The 17,510-nt window shown below is 38.8% G+C and overlaps 2 protein-coding genes across 2 annotated transcripts in view; one reads left to right on the forward strand and one right to left on the reverse strand.

Moving 5' to 3' along the window:
- Nucleotides 1-1,858: 1,858 nt before the first annotated feature.
- On the reverse strand, nt 1,859-10,324 carry LOC139715606 (N-acylglucosamine 2-epimerase-like). Its single transcript, XM_071627167.1, has 8 exons — nt 10,254-10,324; nt 9,301-9,376; nt 6,894-7,063; nt 5,757-5,981; nt 4,988-5,069; nt 3,749-4,056; nt 2,897-2,984; nt 1,859-2,040 (listed from the first exon to the last, which is right to left on the reverse strand). Exons 2-8 carry the CDS (start codon nt 9,356-9,358, stop codon nt 1,973-1,975), a joined length of 999 nt encoding a protein of 332 aa, XP_071483268.1. The 5' UTR covers nt 9,359-9,376; nt 10,254-10,324; the 3' UTR covers nt 1,859-1,972.
- Nucleotides 10,325-13,460: 3,136 nt separating this feature from the next.
- Nucleotides 13,461-17,510, forward strand: part of LOC139715621 (DCC-interacting protein 13-alpha-like) — a gene marked incomplete at its 3' end in the record, with an annotated part of 31,019 nt that continues 26,969 nt past the window's right edge. The window contains exon 1 of the mRNA XM_071627178.1: nt 13,461-13,515. Within this exon, the coding sequence (XP_071483279.1) occupies nt 13,462-13,515 (54 nt within the window). The remainder of the gene's footprint in view (nt 13,516-17,510) is intronic.

Raw genomic sequence — 17,510 nt, forward strand, 5'->3', positions numbered from 1 at the left:
ATTTTCTCTTTGTAATGTAATAAAATCTCAGTTAAACGGACAAAGTAAAAAAGAGGAATATCCCCTTTTACTAATGAAATCTCACATCCATGTCGGTTATAATGAGGTTCACCTGTAGCTGGCCTGTAGTACACTGTAACACTTACAGACAGCCTAGCAACATGGATTTTCGCACTAACAACCTTTCAACAACCACCAACCCACAAAGTTGACCCACCAGAGAATGGCTTGATGCATGTATAGTAAAGTGGAACCTCATTATAAAGCGGTCTAATAGAACAAAATCCTCCTATAACAAAGTGAATCAGCATGTTCCAACTCTTTATATTGCTTTGTTTTTTTACCCTGATAGTGATATAGTGAGAAACCTGATATAACAAGGTAACTGCCATGGTTTTTAGGTCCTTCTTTTTAACTAGGTTTCCCTGTCCATAGAAAAATGCAGAAAAAACAAGCAAACCATAAACATAATAACAAAATTACAGATACCGTGTATGCTGCTTTTCCATCATTTGCACTGCCACTCATAACTAGTGGTGTTACTAGGTATACATCTCTCTCTCTGAAAACAAGTACCTCATACCCTGCAAAAGAATGACTTACAATCTTACCTACACGTTACACGTACGTAAAAAACATACCATTAAAGTACCTTGTCTTGACTACAGAAAAGAAAGGAAAAGAAAACAAAAAAGAGCATGCACACAAAATGTAACACAATGGACAATTGTAACCATACTCTATGCACAGCACAGGACTAAATTACAAATTGCAAATAAAAATATCTTGGTATGGTAAAGGTACAGAAAGACCATTTCAAACAATAAATCCTCTTCAAATGAGAAAATGTTTGTTACTGATCCTTCCTTGAAATCTGCACAGCCTTTGCCAGACTTTAAGTACAGAACAGAATGCAGAAGGGGATGACATGATCTCATTATAATTGTTTGAACAATACAGTCAAGTGTCAAATATTTTGAGCAACATCGCACAAACGTAGTACTCGCGGTTGCATAGTGCTGTTCATTGATGTTATGAATATCCCAGCCTCGTGATCAAATATTCTAAATATTTCCTTAACTTAAACAGTTGTACCAATGCCACATCTCGGTGACATTTTAAGTCACAAAATACAAGGCGTGAAAATACAATTCACATTATCCACATATTTCCAGAAGAAATGTGTACATTCAGACCATCTGCATGTGTATATATATCAACACGAATTAGACTTCAGCCACATCAAAATTCAGTCTCACATTCAAGGATTTTAAAACTTTTGCTCTCTGGGTTGAAAAATATTTGTATTTGTAATAAGGAACATGTCAAAACAATCAACTAAAGATTTTTTTGTTGTTGCTGTGACAATTGCAGTTGGACTATGGTAAAGGGCAAAACATATAAACAAAATCATAAAATGACAGTGCACATTGTCGTTCACCTCATTTAATTATCAATCTGATGAAACTTAGAACACCTTTATAAATTTAGTCCATGATAAAGAGTAGATTAGAATGCAATTTCTAAGAAGTACACAAATACTTTATCTGCACAAAAATGATCAAAAATTGAATTACAAAATCCTCATGTGCAGTAAATTACATGTGTGTACTTACACACTATCATTCATTGTTTTCTCAAATGTGACAAAAAAAAATAACTATGAAAACTACTTCATAGCTTCTCATTTGGGTAAAAATAATGAATATAAATCCATTCTCTTGAATTGACTGTGCAATCAAAAGATCTATTAAATGATAAGCATTAGCCATCATGTTAGACTGTTACACCTTCCTCATGTCGACACTGCCTAATTAAAAAATCGGGGAGGTCGACACTAATAAAAGGTCCTGATTTTTGTTTTCTTTATTAATGTTACTTTTCATGAATTCTTCATGTAGGTCCACATTTGCACAAGCTGGCAGATTTTACCCTGGTCCCATACATGCATACTGTGTGAGGGATACTACAGTCACTGCTCCAAAATCTCCCGGATGATCTCGGCACACATCAATAGGCATCGTGGAACATGAAAACAGCCTGTAACACAACATGTGGATCAGAACACATTATTTGCAATCTGAGAGAGACAGCACTCTTTTATTTTTTCAGTTAGCGAATATTTCATCACTTAACCGCTAACTTGTATGAACAGAATTCTAGATTTCTCAATACAGCATTACTATACTTGCCCTTTAGAGGCAAAACAATTTTTTTTTTTTTTTTTTTTGGGGGGGGGGGGGGGGGGTGGCAGTGTTGAAATCTATTCAGTGTAGTAAGCAGCAAACCCCACACAATTTTGTACGGGGGTAGACATATAATTGACTCAAAGATTACATAGTAGAGAAGGTTGATACACAGATGATATACGAACCAGCCCATGATCCCAATACATTTTTTACACTCAGCATCCCATACACACTCTCTAACCTACACAAACACAAACACACATGCTCACAAGTGCAACAACTGGTGGTTCAATTATTTTCCAATGATGTGACTGTGGGTGGTTCAAGGACTAACAGGTTACACAAACCATGGAGAAAAGCACAGTACGACATATGTGGCTCAATCTTGTTCATTGAAGAGTAAGATCAAGAGCACACATGGCCATGGAAACTTTAGATTCTCATTTCCCACTTTGGAGCTGGGGGTACACTTAAGATATTGGTGACAAAGCTCCTGACAGTTCCATAACTTCATATCAATGGATGAGTAACTTTGATGGTTTATGTCCAGAGGTTGCAATTCTTAGAAATGATCATTATTGTATTAAAAAACAAACAGCAACAACAACAACAACAACAAAAATTGCTTGGACAAAACAGATTTTCATATCACACATAAAATTCATAAAATAGAGCAAATACAGCTCTCCACACTTTCCTCAACCCACCTTTGAAAGGACCTCCTTTGAAGTTCTGCTTGACTCTGCCTTCCTGCGTCAGATAGCCAAACCACTCACCATGTTTGGGGTCAACAAACTATCAGCAGTAAAAACCACAGAAAGAAGTTGATTGGTCATTGAAAAGGGCTCACTTTCATCAGAGTCCAAACCTTACTTTGATAGATAGATTTGATACATAAGTGTTCTGAGTTCTCCAAAAATTGTGGTAAAATAATGCAAAACAATTTAAAGTAATGATAAAATGTTGTTAGGATTTTCACATCACTTCATGTTTTTCATTAACTAAAATCAATTCTGCTATGAAGGAGGTGAAAATCCAACGAGAAATTTTGAAAATGCTTCTTGACTTTATTTTGTACTATAACCTATTTTTGCTTCAGAATTTTACAATGCAGACACTATCATTACAGCTGAATGTAAAGGTGAAGCATAATTCAGATAGTTCCGATGAAAATTAACCCGTTGAGGACGAGTCTCGAGTATACTCGGGCAGGTGTCTATGGGAAATGTGTGTTGTAGCAAAATCAGTCTGTCCTCAATGGGTTAACTGTTGACTTTGTATTCCTTTGATTGCCATCTAATGCAAGATATTCAAAGTAAGTGATTACTTTCAATAAAACCAGTGCCGGAAAGTTCCTTTTGGATGGCTCAACTGTATTTTAAAAACCTTGTGCAAATCGAAATCACTTATGAGCACACATGACATTAGAAGAGGAGATTTAAGAACATATTCATATCATACTGAAGTGCTTTTAAGGCCACAGGAGCACTGCAAAGAATCACAGAATCCCTGATGGGTAAATGAAGAAGGGATAGAGTGAATAAGTTTGAATATCTCACATGCTTGAAGGTATAGTCCCACACTTGCTTGAAGAAATCCAGGTATCTCTCTTCTTTGGTCTCACGGTATACCATGATAAACGCTATGAGGGCCTCGCAGTGGGGCCACCACAACTTCATGTCCCATTCCAGCTGCGTGGGCGACAAGCCGTCTGCGTCCAAGAAGTAGAAGATGCCTCCGTGCTCCTTGTCCCAGCCGGTCTGGAAGGGGTCGACGATGAAGCCCTGGATGATCGTGTCATAAAGGTCGCGTCGGTCATGTCTCTTGGCATACTGCAGCAGGAACCAGCCTGTCTCGATTGCATGACCTGCGAACAATTTTCAAACTATGAATACAACAGATATTGTACAAGGAGACAGTATTTCTAGAATAACATCATATTATTACAATTGCATCACACAGGCAAGTTACACTGTGAGTCATACAATATTTTAATTGAGCAAAATTGTTTTCATACTAGCAGAAGTATAAACAGCAGGTCTGTGCTGTCTTACTTGTATAAATAAACTTGCATTTGTCACATTTCTGTAGAAATGAGTGAGAATGAGGAATACAATCAGCTAATTAGTCAGAGAGTGAACCCAATTTTTTAAGTACCTTTATCTCAGTGCTAAGACATATTAGCATTATTTTGCATTTTCGGAGAGATACATTTGTACACACTTACAAAAATGAGAAATTGATATCAGACATTTTTGAGTCAACCTTTTCAGTAGTCAACTCTTTGAAAATAGAATAGAACTGGCATGATATTCACATTCATCACCTCACACCACATAAAAGCACTTTGAAAATGAGACAATAGAAATGTACAAAGAATCTAACTAGCTTCACAAATCACCTCGAACTGATCAATTAGACTTATATTATTCTGCTGTTGGTGCTCATACACTGTATACACAATATATTTAGTGAGTCTAATTTTTCACGAATCAGGACTTTCTGACGATTTCGCGAGTGATTACATTCACGATCGTGCACTACCGTACCGAACTGAGAAATGCATGTGTGCACCTCACATTCATATTGGTATTAGAGTCAATATTTTCACACGTCTTTAACTTCACGAATAGTCCCTGACTCGTGAAATTTGCACAAACAAAAAAACTGAGAAATATTCAGTGTACACAGTACACAGAGCATATTCAGCTCTCTTTTATGATGGATTATTTTTCCATTTGGCAATGAAGAACACAAGCAATGCTTCAGACAGAAGAAGCTACTGTGCAGCTATTTACCTGGATTCATAAGTCGTCCTTGAGAGCCTGGTAATTCTTTTCCATCAGCGCTGACAATTTCCAGCACAGCTTTGCCATTCCTCTGAAGAAAGGAGTTAAAAAAACCAAACACACAAAAGTAAAACATCTTTCTTGATAAAAGATTAATTGAGCAAACCGCTAGTGATTACAGTTCTTATTTCCAAACATTTTGGCAATTGTTAAAACATACAGGCCCGCTGTATAATGTGGTGTCATTGGATGATTCTTACAATAAGTCTGTTTAATTGTGATGGATGATGGAAAATAAGTTATGTCTTTTTTTTTTCTTTTTTTTTTTGCAAGCAAGTTAACCCAGGCATTCAGTACAATACCATAGTTCTCAAGGAAGATTTGAATTTCTTGAAACAGAACTGCAGCAAGTTTGCCATCTACTGATGGAAATAAAATCAGGTGAGGAATTTGAATCTAAAAAAAAAAAATATTATGACAAGTATCAGAAGCTGAATGAATATCTTTGCATTAAGGACATTTTGTTCACGAAGAAACTAAGGTAATCTGAATAATTTCTACTTCAATCGCACATCATTCCCTTATTGACAAGATTTGTGCTGATCTATATTAGACTATGCAAGGATTATAATTCAGCAAATGCCATCTCATGAGAAGAGATAAATCACAAGCTTATTTACCTCGACCGTCAAGAACAAAATTGTAAAATCTAGGAAGTCATCCTTATCACAGCCATATTTGGCAGACAGAAGTGAGTTGGGTGTGCAAAGGTACATGCCTGTAGATGCTGCATTGACTGTTTTAAGCTCCACTCCTCCAGGGGGGCGTACTTTGCCCGGAGCGCATCGTCGTCGTGAGCCAGCTCTTCCACGAGGATGATGAAGATCATGGCCACGGCCAATGAGTTGACGGGTGGCGACCCCGCCAGTTGAGGGCGCCCCAACGCCGAGTCGTCCACCATCACCCAGTGTTGGAGCTGGTCCATCATGGCCACTGCCTCTGTCTGAAGGCATGGAGGAAGGAAAGATGGAAAAAGTGGAGAACATTGTAAATAGCTGCCTCCCTGGATACAATAGTAACAAATAGCAAAACTTACTGTTGTAAAAGTCATTTAGCATAGTCCTTGGGTAAAAGCATTAGCCATACTTATTTCATCAGTGTGAGAAGGGGCATAGTTACCTTGATCAAAGTATTGACTAATGACTTAAGACTATTATAGTCTCCTCTAAAAACTATTGCCTTTATGGCAAGATCTTTATCTGACAACTAACCATCAAAACTTAAAAGTCAACGCACTTTTGCTGTCCATCAGAGGATTGAAGCCTTTGTCTGCTATACCAAATTGCAAAGCAACAGGGTCAAAGAGCATGAAATGCAACTTAAATAACTTTGTAGGTTTGATCTGGTCATATATGCAATCTTTCTTTTTTTTCATTTTCATTTTCATTCAACCACTGTTTCATACTGGAGGTATGATTCTTATTGCTCCCGAGTCACACCACATACAATGTGTGATCACATTTTTTTTTCTTCTGATCAAAACTGGAGGAAAAAGTGATGTAATTATGTTTATCAGCATAGTCCTCATCAATCTGGTCTGTACAGAAAAAAACAACAACTTCAAACTCTGTATAAAAGATGTGAAGAAATACACAAAATTTGGGTCAACTGAATTAGTGTATACTTCAGAATGATTTGAATTTTAAGTTCTTGCTTTCCTTTATAGACAACGTTCATGTTATCATCACAATAATCCCCTCCAAAACCACAACCATCATCCGAATAACATCAACAATATTGCCAACTATCACTCTAACACCGCTACCATTACCACCATGAGGAGAGCAACTAACAGACTTTTTTTATTACCGTCATTACATCTAAATTCTGACAGGTTTCAGATGCTGATCCAAACCTTGTATTTTGTCTCCCCCGTGGCTCTGGCCAACTCTGCCATTGCGATAGTGTAGAAGCACTCGCTGAATATCGTCCTCTGGATCTTGATGGGCTCCCCCGACCTGGTCACCGCAAAGTGGCACTTGTTGTTTGGCGGATTCTTGACATGCTTTATAAGAAACTCACCACCTTATCAGCAAAACACGCATGCAAGAAAGGCCAAATCACTTCACGTCACATGAAATCCGGGGCATATTACTGTCACTTTATATCCTGACCATTCATAACATAAACTGTATGTGAACATATTTATGAACAAAAGACAGAGATAGAAATAGATAGATATACAGATTAAGAGAGAGAGAGAGAGAGAGAGAGAGAGAGAGAGGAAAATAGCGTCAAATGTTCATGCATGATGATATGAGTGGTATGGGTCGTAATGCACATGAGCATGGAAATGATATCAATAATGATAGACTCCTTCCACCTAAAAAAATATACTCATGATTAAGATATTAAACGAGATGGAGACAAGTCAGAAAAAAACAAGAACAAAAACTGACGATTTTGCAAGTGGTTAAATACGTGATTGTGGAGTACAGTACCGAATGGACAAATGTATGCATGCACGTCACATTCATTTTGGGATCAGTCAATATTTTCATATGTCTTTAAATTTGCGAATAGAACCTGACTTGCAAAACTCATAAAAATAAAAACCTCATGAAATATTTGGCATATAAAGCAGCAGACTTGCCCGACACTGAGCTGTAAAGATAACATATGATATCAAAGTGTGTACGGGTTTACATCTTATCATTTCACAAAATTTACTATACTATATCAATAAAGAATTGCATTCCTACAGCCATAGCTTTGGGAATGTGGAAATACTTGAAGCAGAACAGCTAAAGGTGTGTTTGATCAGGAAGTTGATTTAAATGATTATATACCGTATGTCCAAAAAAAAAAATTACAATGGGACCCTCCGCAATGATATCTTTGAAAATAGTGAATCAATCGAAATACAAATTCAGGGTATGAAACTATAACTCAATGCCCACATCTTACAGAAAACCCCATTCGATTTGCTCCAGTGCTCAAAGAGAAATGAGGAATTTTGTAGAGGATGTCAAGAATCTCTTCCCTTCAAGTTCTGTCTATTGTATTCACACACAAAATTAACGAAGCTTGCTAAACTTGGAAGAATCAGACTCATGACATGCTTTACAACTTTTCACATTTTTCTGCGACCGCTTAACCAAATTAAATGGAGTTTTCTGCAAAATAGAGCTAAGATGTTATATTTTAAGACCCTGAACTAGCATTTAGACAGTTTGATCAGATTGGGTGTTATCAATGCCAAAATTTGATTGTAATTTTTTTGGGACATACTGTACAGTATGAAATTTGATTAAGAACATTTGTAGTCACTGGAAACCAACAAAGCCAAAACTTGAAGGAAATTGCATACTTTAAACATTTGTAACATTTGTATCATAGAAGGAAGTAGATAATAAGAGGATAAGAAAGCTACAACAATTTAAAGTCAGTAGTGGAGCAATAAAATATTACCAGGTAAAAAGATTTCAATCTATTTTGGATTTTCTATCATAATGAAAGAGCATTTGACTTTCCTCCTTCAAAAGGCACTGGGAATTTTAACGCCACATGTATGGCAATGATAAGTTGAGGGAAAGTAGCCCCCCCCCCCCCCCCCCCCCCCCAAAAAAAAAAAAAAAAAAAAAAAAAGGAGAGATTTTCATTTTATTGTTCCACTACTCTGATATTATAAATCATTTCAGCCTTTCAGAGATGCTGGCAGAAGGATTTGATAAAAATTGGAAAATTCATAACTTTTGAATGGACTGTATGATTTTTCTGAAACTTCATAACTATTTCTGCATTTACTGAATCCGCATATCTTTTTGGGTAAATTTCCCTTTAAACACTGAAAGAAAAAGAGTTAAATGATCAGAGAAAGAGACAGAGAGAGTGGGAGAGAGCACAGCAGAGGAAGACAGGATATCCTTGTACCACAACAGGATACAGGGAACAGGAAAATGACAGGCAAGAAAAAAATATCCAACTACTTTCACCAACAACCATTTGCTTCAGTCAAACACTATTTTTTACTGCAATTACAGAGGAATGAAGGTCAGAAGAAATTTTGTCTGGCTGAAAAGTGCATTGTGTTCTTGAATTGCTTCTGATATCATTGACATGATGTGCTGAGATCTAAAAACAAATAAGATTATAGAGAGTTAGATACACTATCATCGAGTTTTCCCTGACATAGATTAATATCTTTCTGATACAAAAGGGGGAAGGGGTTGGGTGGGAAGACACTTTATCCTTTTATTACGTTAACTGAAGTCAGAGACTCTCATTTTATAATGCGTGAAAACAATCCTGCCAGAACTTACCCTTTTTTGCAGCATTCAAGATTTGGTCTGTGTGGTATCTGGGAATACTGTTGTACATCTTTGAGTAGGTCCATACCTGCAGATGACAAATCAGTTGATGAAATACTGTAATAATTCTTTTTAGATGTCAAGAGCAGGAATAGCTAATGCTCACACTCTTCTTGATGAGATGGTTCATTTGCTAATCTCTGAAATGGGGTTCCATGTTCTACAATGGCACATTGATTTGATACAGTCTGCACTCCACAGGTTCTCCATGAACTGCCCCCTTTTGTGCAATGATACAAAATCAATCTAAAAACTCCCTGCATCCAGCCAGTGATCAAGACCACCAATAAAATCTTGTAATTTGTTACGCCTGGCACCAAACCCACAAAAAATTCTCTGTAATGGATCAAAATGTCATTTCGGTTTACCGACTCAAATTGTGAAGATGTTTGTCTTACCTGGGAGAATAATCTTATCTCTCTCTACTGTCAAAATGTGGCAGTGTAATACAAAACCGAAATGTGAGATCACATTTTTTTTTCCAACGGGACAGGTGCTGCTCTCACTGGGAAATAGAATGTATTTTTACTGATACTTCTTCACAGAATGCCTGAGTGACCCAATCTTTAATCTTCTCTCCCCCCCCCCCCTCTCCTTCTCTTTGAAACTGTATCTCCTAACTCTCTCTTATTTCAATCACTTTGTGAATGGGTTAGGATAGTCCAATTTTAACCAGTCACATATCATTCTTAAGCTAACAGAGCTTACTCTTTTAAACTATGTGGAAAAGTAAAAAAAAAAATTTGGACTATTTTGTGGGTTTTGAGCTAGCCAATTTCAAACCATCCCTGAATATTTCATAGATATCTCCATTCCAATCTCTTTGCATAAAGTGACCAGCAGACAACAAAGAAACAACTGTTTGTAAAAAATAACCTCCTAGCTACAGATGTGAAAGAACTTACTTGTCTTCCCTGAAGCCAGCAATACTTCGTTTCATCGTATACCTTTCCATCTTGTCCCAGGCAAACGAAGAAGCCGCTGTGCAAATAAAATGTTTAAAAGAGGACACTGAATTGTTAATTTTAGACTTTAGAAAAAAGAAAGAAGATACTTGTTTCTTAATGTGATGACATCAAAAGCCTATGTGCTCATAATCTATAATACTTCAGACTTAACATTTACAGTGTAAATGCCATCAATGAAAGTTAAACACGGGTTGGCTGTAAGGTCAAAGGTTAAAATAAACTTATAATTGGATAATGAATCAAAACAGCTATCTCTGAAGTGAGATAGCATGCCATTAAAAAAAAAAAAAAAAAACCTGTTAAACAATTACAAATGCTTTACTTTTAATCACTGGGATAAAGGGATCTGACCAAATCTCCAATTCAATTCCTGAGAAAGAAATGCCAACACTGGCTGACTTGCTCATGCCTTATGCAGCATTTATTGCAACAATAAAGACTCTCTGGTCTCATCTACAATATCGATCATGAGATGTTATAGTTTCAAGACACAATTGATAATAAAACTGAAGAATTCATTCCCAATCTTGAAGACAATGCATGACTTTGATTCTTGCAATATTGTTCTACTGGAAAAAATGACAAAAAGTAAAAGAAAAAATGTTATAAATGGGTTGAACAATGACATGTCAAAGTGTAAAAGTCTTGGGGGTGGGGTGGGGGAGAGAGGCTGGGAGAGCACAGATGCAATAGAGTGCTCCACTTGTGCCCTCCTTCAACCCCTTAGCCCATGTCATCCAGGCATTGGAAGCGCACTCACCCAAACTCTTCGTCATGGGAATGCTTCAGCCAGAAATCCATCACTCTGACCAGCTCAGACTCGCACTTCTCTAGGTAGTGTTCCAGCTGGTCAGCTACTGCCTGGCTTGTCATGGTGTCTGTCCAGTGGTATGACAGGTCAAGGGGTATGGCAACTCAAATCAGGTAGTCAGGTATCCTGTCTGTGGCAAGTGGTGCTATTAAATTTGGGACATGGGATGAGCATAGAAGGACAGTGAGAACTGAAAAGGTGACCGACCACACAAGTACAACGACAACAAGATCTTAAAGTACAAGTCCACCTTCATATACATTAATATTGAGAGAATGCAGCAATATTAGTAGAACACGTCAGTGAAAGCTTGAGGAAAATCGGACAATCTGTTCAAAAGTTATGAATATTTTAAGTATCTGCGAAGTCACTGCTGGATGACAAGACTACTACAGTGTATGATGTCACATGCGTACAACTATATAAGGAAAATAAAAAGAGAATTTCACAAAACTCTACTTTTTGAATAAAGTGCACATTTCTTCGACTTGCTACTGACGTATGTTAAGGGTAATATTATTCCCCCTGCCTTCTGAAAGAGAGAAGTCGAGTGTTCTTTTGTTATGCGAGAAAAATGGAAATATGTTGAATTTTCTTTGTTCTTTCTTTATATCGTTGTACTCATGTGACATCACAAGCTTACTTAGTCTTTTCATCCAGCAGTGACTGAGCAGAAACTTCAAAAATTCATAACTATTGAACGGATTGTCCGACTTTCCTCAAACTCTCACTGATGTGTTCTACTATTATTGCTGCATTCACTCAACCCACATGTCTACGAAGGTGAACTTGTCCTTTAAAGATGTTGATAGATTTTGCATAGTAACCACTGTTGCTACTTAATTACTTTATGGTATATCACAATTTATGGTCTAATGTTTCTGTAAAATCAGAAATGTTCACATGCATAATGTTTATTTCATCAATTTTGCAAGAGCCTAGATTTGTGAAATTAGAACGCACATGAAAATTCTTGTCTACAATATGACTAGGGTCTAAAAACTAACAGTGAGGCAACAGTTACACTGCCGCATTGGATGTACAAGTGGCAGGTTCTCGAAAAATTAATGCCACTAAAAAGGCCATCAGCACCAATTCATGAAAATTTCGTGCCATGCCCATGCAAAGATGCGTAAAAACTTTATTTCTTGCTACACATTTTTGGAGGTGCAAGAGGCACAATTGATAATTTTGTTTTTGTTTAACGTTAGTTAGATGTCTATATAAATTACAGAGACTTCACATCGATTACCACAATAAATTACAAGATTCTACAGTCATGGCAAATGGCAAAATTAGCAATACCACGGAACATTTAACGACAGCCACTAACTGCTAGAAATCTCTCGAGCACTCCTTAGACTCCGTGAGCATTAGTGAAAGAACGTCGCGTCGACGGTGCGTGCATCACAGCCGCCCTTAGCCAGCCAGCCTGGCCCTGCCCTGTCCTGTCGCACGCCTCGAAGGTGGGACCTGCCTCGGGAGCGGGAGCAGATCGCATCAGCCAATGCAGTGTTAGTGGTAATTCACAATTTCGAGGAGTACCGTACCTGTATTTTTCGTCCTTGGACTACCGGTACTACTAACTGTTAGAGAGTAAAGTTTTTTGTTGTACATGTACGACTGTTCGTCAGTAACTGCTCTTCACTTCATGCCACGCATACAATTTTACACGCGGCGATCGACAACAACTAAACTCTGCAGTCGAGGTTAGCATTGTTGTTTTCCTGAAAATGCAAATACGTTTGACCTTGCATGACCTGCCCGATCCCTAGCTCCTCCTCCCATACAGTCTACAGGTACAGTACCCTGTGTGTGTGTGTGTGTGTACCTAAAAAGGACCACTGACTCTGGTACACACTGTACTGCGAGCGCTTGCACCTGTACCTACCCGTACCCGATCGAGTCTATCATCGATTACACTGATTACACCAGTAGGAGATAGGAACGAACTTTTCAGTGAGTGCTTATAATATACACGAACATACCCACACACACACCCAGTAAATGTACGTAAGTGCCATAACATTTCAAGTGCACTACACGAAACGAACACTCGTACTCAAGCAAACAAAACTCGGGGGAATGTCAAATGGTGTTTAGTTCACTCCACACACGCAGTGGGATCGGTTAATCAGCACCGTTTGTTCTACACTAAATCTAGGCCTAACTCGCCGCGGTGGTGTTCGTTGATGAAGCCATCGGAACGGATTGGAAGCTCGAAGGCAGGGAGGAGTGGCCGATGAATGACACAGTCACCAGAGTTGACGTCGCGTCTCAGTGTTTGGACTATCAACTCGCCATTTGGACGATAGTGAATCGAAGGGGACAAAAATGCCGGGAATTCAGCTTCTTCGCTTAGAAGACGCCCAAGATGACTCCCCTCAGGTGAGTGACAGTCAACGATACCAGTGTAAAATTAATCGGGGTTGTTTACAACTGGAGTGTTGTTTTGCCTTGACTGTTGTTCCTTGCTACTAACTGCTGTACTGTGTAGATACGTGCTAGAAGAATTTACAAGAGTGTTGGTGCTTCCTACTTGTAGGCCCATGCATTGAAACATTTGTTAGTTGGTACTGCTTAAACTCTGGGAGCGGGAGTGCAGTTGTCAATGCACAGACCAATCGCAATGTCTGCAGATTTCATCAGATCCAATGAGGTTCAGATGTTGAAGCTGCTTACATTGCATTGCATTGATGGTTCACAGTCACACACAATGAAATTCTCTGAGACAGTTGTTAACTATTGAAAGCAAAACTATAAAGTGCCAAGGTTAGACCTCCCATGCCAAAATTTGACCACACGCAAATGCATCGAACAAGCTAGGATACGGATGGGTAGGGCCTAACTATAGGCAGCCCAGTTGCACAGCGTACTAACATCGTCTGGTTGGGCTACTAAACCACACTAAACAGTTAGTAATGCCGTACGTGGTTGGACTGGACAAGTTGTGGGACCGGACTAAAAAATTTCTTCCACAAACACAATAAAATCCCATAAAATAAGCATAAAATACAAATTACAATGGCTTTTGAATAAATATTTTATACCAATTTTTGAGGTTACTTCTCGAAAGCAGAATTCGGCAATTTGTTTCACGATTTGTCAACCAGAAGAAGCGCGCAATATTCTATCACACGCGCCGGGCGATGTGAAACTTGTGCACGTGTTTAAGTCAGAAACAACAAACTTCAGTGTTACCAGTATTCGTAATCCATTCCCATAGACAATACACGGAGGCTGGCTACAACGTTCAAAATATATTTGCAAGGGTTTCAGTTATGTTCTCTAATTATGACATAAATTGATTTTGTTCGCTTTGCTTTGGAAGAACTGTTAAAGATAATATAAAGTTTTGGTACCTTAAAAGTTTCCCTGAATTTCCTTCTCTTAGTTTGTGTTTCAGGTTAAAGTACCTTTCATATGGTGACATGACATTTGCTCCTGCGAAAATTGCTCCTGTCTTATTTTCTCCAAGGATTTAGGGTTAGGGGTTAAGGTTGTGATAGGGTTGTAGGTCTAGTTTGATGTTAGGATTAGGATTATGGTAAGAGTTATATTTGTGGGTAGGTTTTATGTTTGGCTTAACGTGCAGATACTTCGTGGGAGCATTTGTCGCGGGAGCAAATGTCATGGAACCCTTTCATATACAGCTTGTAACTAACACTGTGAGACTTACTCGCCCCAAAGTGCTCTCATGTCTTAGTAATCATGCAATTAACTGCGACCAGCAGCCCCATACGCATAGCGTAATGGGGCTTCGCATTGTAGCTTTCAGGATCATGACAGATTTAGTATCGCGGGTAAATATCAACTTAAAATTCAAAAATTTCTTCACTTTGAAGACTTACCAATTAAGTTGAAGTATTGAAAACAGGCTTCGGGCAACGTTTGGTTCTGCCAATAGTCCCTTTCTGTTCGAATTGATGACTGAATGTGACTCGGTCGAGAGGACCTTGGGAGAGCTACATACACTGAATACTACGGCCAGCGCATGTGCACACATCACATGCGCACAAATTTCAAATCCATGAACGGATAAGATGTTTGTGTGCGCATGCGCTGGCCGTAGTATTGGGGATATTTACCCACGATAATAAATCTGTCATGATCCTGAATGCTACAATGCGAAGCCCCATTACGCTATGCGTATTGGGCTGCTGGTCGCAGTTAGCTATGCGTATGGGGCTGCACGCTGCTGGTCGCAGTTATCATGCAATAATGGTTTCGTACAATACGTGTACTACCTCGCCGTCGAACGGCAGCGGCTCTGGTACGAAACCATTAGTGCATGATTACTAAGACATGAGAGCACTTTGGGGCGAGTAAGGCTGCGTTTATCTAAAAATTTTCTGAGGCAGAATCACGATCCTAAACGCGTTTGGGGAATTTTCAGGGTTAGATAAACGCAACCGTGTTTTCAAACGCATTTAGGAACGCCGTTTTGAAACGCCTTTCAAAGGGCGTTTTGAAACACGTTTGAGACCACGATCGCCGTTCTGTGAGTAGATAAACGCAATGCCGTTTTGAAACGCGTTTATATCTCAAGGTCAAATCCCAGCTGTTTCCGGTTGTGCTCTCAACCCATTATTTGTGTGTGACTGATGAGGCAGGTTTGGTGGTATGCAGTTGACCTTTACTTCCTGGGTCGAACGGCACAAAGCAGCTGCCCAGTGACAACACTTGAATCGCGATTGTATGATGGTTAGATAAACACGGCACCCCGAGAATCGCGTTTCAAACCACGTTTGCAAACACCTTTCCAAATGCGTTTGGAAACTTGATTCTCTCTCTAAAGTTAAAACTTGATTCTCTCTCTAAAGTTAGATAAACACAGCCTTAGTCTCACAGTGTTAGTTATATGAAAGGTACTTTAAAGATAATAAAAAGTTTTGGTACCTCAAAAGTGTCCTTGAATTTCCTTGTCTTAGTTTGTGTTTCAGGTTAAAGTACCTTTCATATAACTAACACTGTGAGACTTACTCGCCCCAAAGTGCTCTCATGTCTTAGTAATCATGCAATTAACTGCGACCAGCAGCCCCATACGCATAGCGACCAGCAGTCCCATACGCATAGCGTAATCGGGCTTCGCATTGTAGCATTCAGGATCATGACAGATTTAGTATCGCAGGGTATATGTCAATTTAAAATCCCATAAATTCTTCAATTTGAAGACTTACCAATTAAGTTGAAGTATTGAAAACAGGCTTCGGGCAACGTTTGGTTCTGCCTATAGTCCCTTTCTGTTCGAATTGATGACTGAATGTGACTCGGTCGACAGGACCTTAGGAGAGCTACATACAGTACACTGAATACTACAGCCAGTGCATGCGAACACATCACATGCACACAAATTTCAAATCCATGAACGGATAAGATGTTTGTGTGCGCATGCGCTGGCCATGGTATCCAGTGTATGTACAATGTAGCTCTCCGAAGGTCCTCTCGACCGAGTCACATTCAGTCATCAATTCGAACAGAAAGGGACTATTGGCAGAACCAAACGTTGTTCGAAGCCTGTTTTCAATACTTCAACTTAATTGGTAAGTCTTCAAATCGAAGAAATTTTTGGATTTTAAGTTGACATTTACCCGCGATACTACTTCTGTCATGATCCTGAATGCTACAATGCGAAGCCCCATTACGCTATGCGTATGTGGCTGCTGGTCGCAGAATAGCTATGCGTACAATGGGCTGCACGCTGCTGGTCGCAGTCAGTGGTTTCGTACAATATTTATCGACGCTGTACAGCGTTGGCTCTGGTACGAAACCATTATTGCATGATTACTAAGACATGAGAGCACTTTGGGGCGAGTAATTCTCACAGACAACGTACTTTAACCTGAAACACAAACCAAGACAAGGAAATTCAGGGAAGCTTTTGAGGTACCAAAACTTTTTATTATCTTTAACCTGAAACACAAACTAAGACAAGGAAATTCAGGGAAACTTTTGAGGTACCAAAACTTTATATTATCTTTAAGTATCATTTTCAGAACCTCATCATTGTGTATTGGAATCTTTTTATTGAGAATGGCAATGTGAAAAATTCATCTAAATCTCAACTTCTTAAGTGTCCGGGTACACGGGTGCTGTTCGTTATTCCGAAGGTTCGCTATTCCGAAGGGTCGTTATTCCGAAGGGTCGTTAATCCGAAACACACAAATTCCCTATACCTAGAGGTTCGTTAATCCGAAAATGGAAAAGGGTTCGTTAATCCGAACATTTGTGGCGTTATTCCGAAGGTTCGTTATTCCGAAGAATCGTTAATCCGAAAATGAAATTCGGAACAATGAACCAATGAACAAAGAGCCTTCGGAATAACGAACATTCGGAATAACGAGCTGTAACTGGGTACACAACCCCCCATCATACCACTTTAC

This window comes from Diadema antillarum, unplaced genomic scaffold (assembly GCF_040938485.1).
Source record: "Diadema antillarum isolate AM-2024a unplaced genomic scaffold, OU_Dant_1.0 scf00000052, whole genome shotgun sequence".
In the NCBI taxonomy this organism is placed as follows: Eukaryota; Metazoa; Echinodermata; class Echinoidea; order Diadematoida; family Diadematidae; genus Diadema; species Diadema antillarum.

What these genes read in the sequence shown, in the direction of transcription:
- LOC139715606 (XM_071627167.1), bottom strand. Translation starts at nt 9,358, where the DNA reads ATGTACAACAGTATTCCCAGATACCACACAGACCAAATCTTGAATGCT. An exon ending in AGTCAATGCAGCATCTACAG is followed by an intron (nt 5,070 to 5,756) that starts GCATGTACCTTT and finishes TCCTTTCTTCAG; the next exon opens with AGGAATGGCAAAGCTGTGCT. An exon ending in GGGACTATACCTTCAAGCAT is followed by an intron (nt 2,985 to 3,748) that starts GTGAGATATTCA and finishes TACTGCTGATAG; the next exon opens with TTTGTTGACCCCAAACATGG.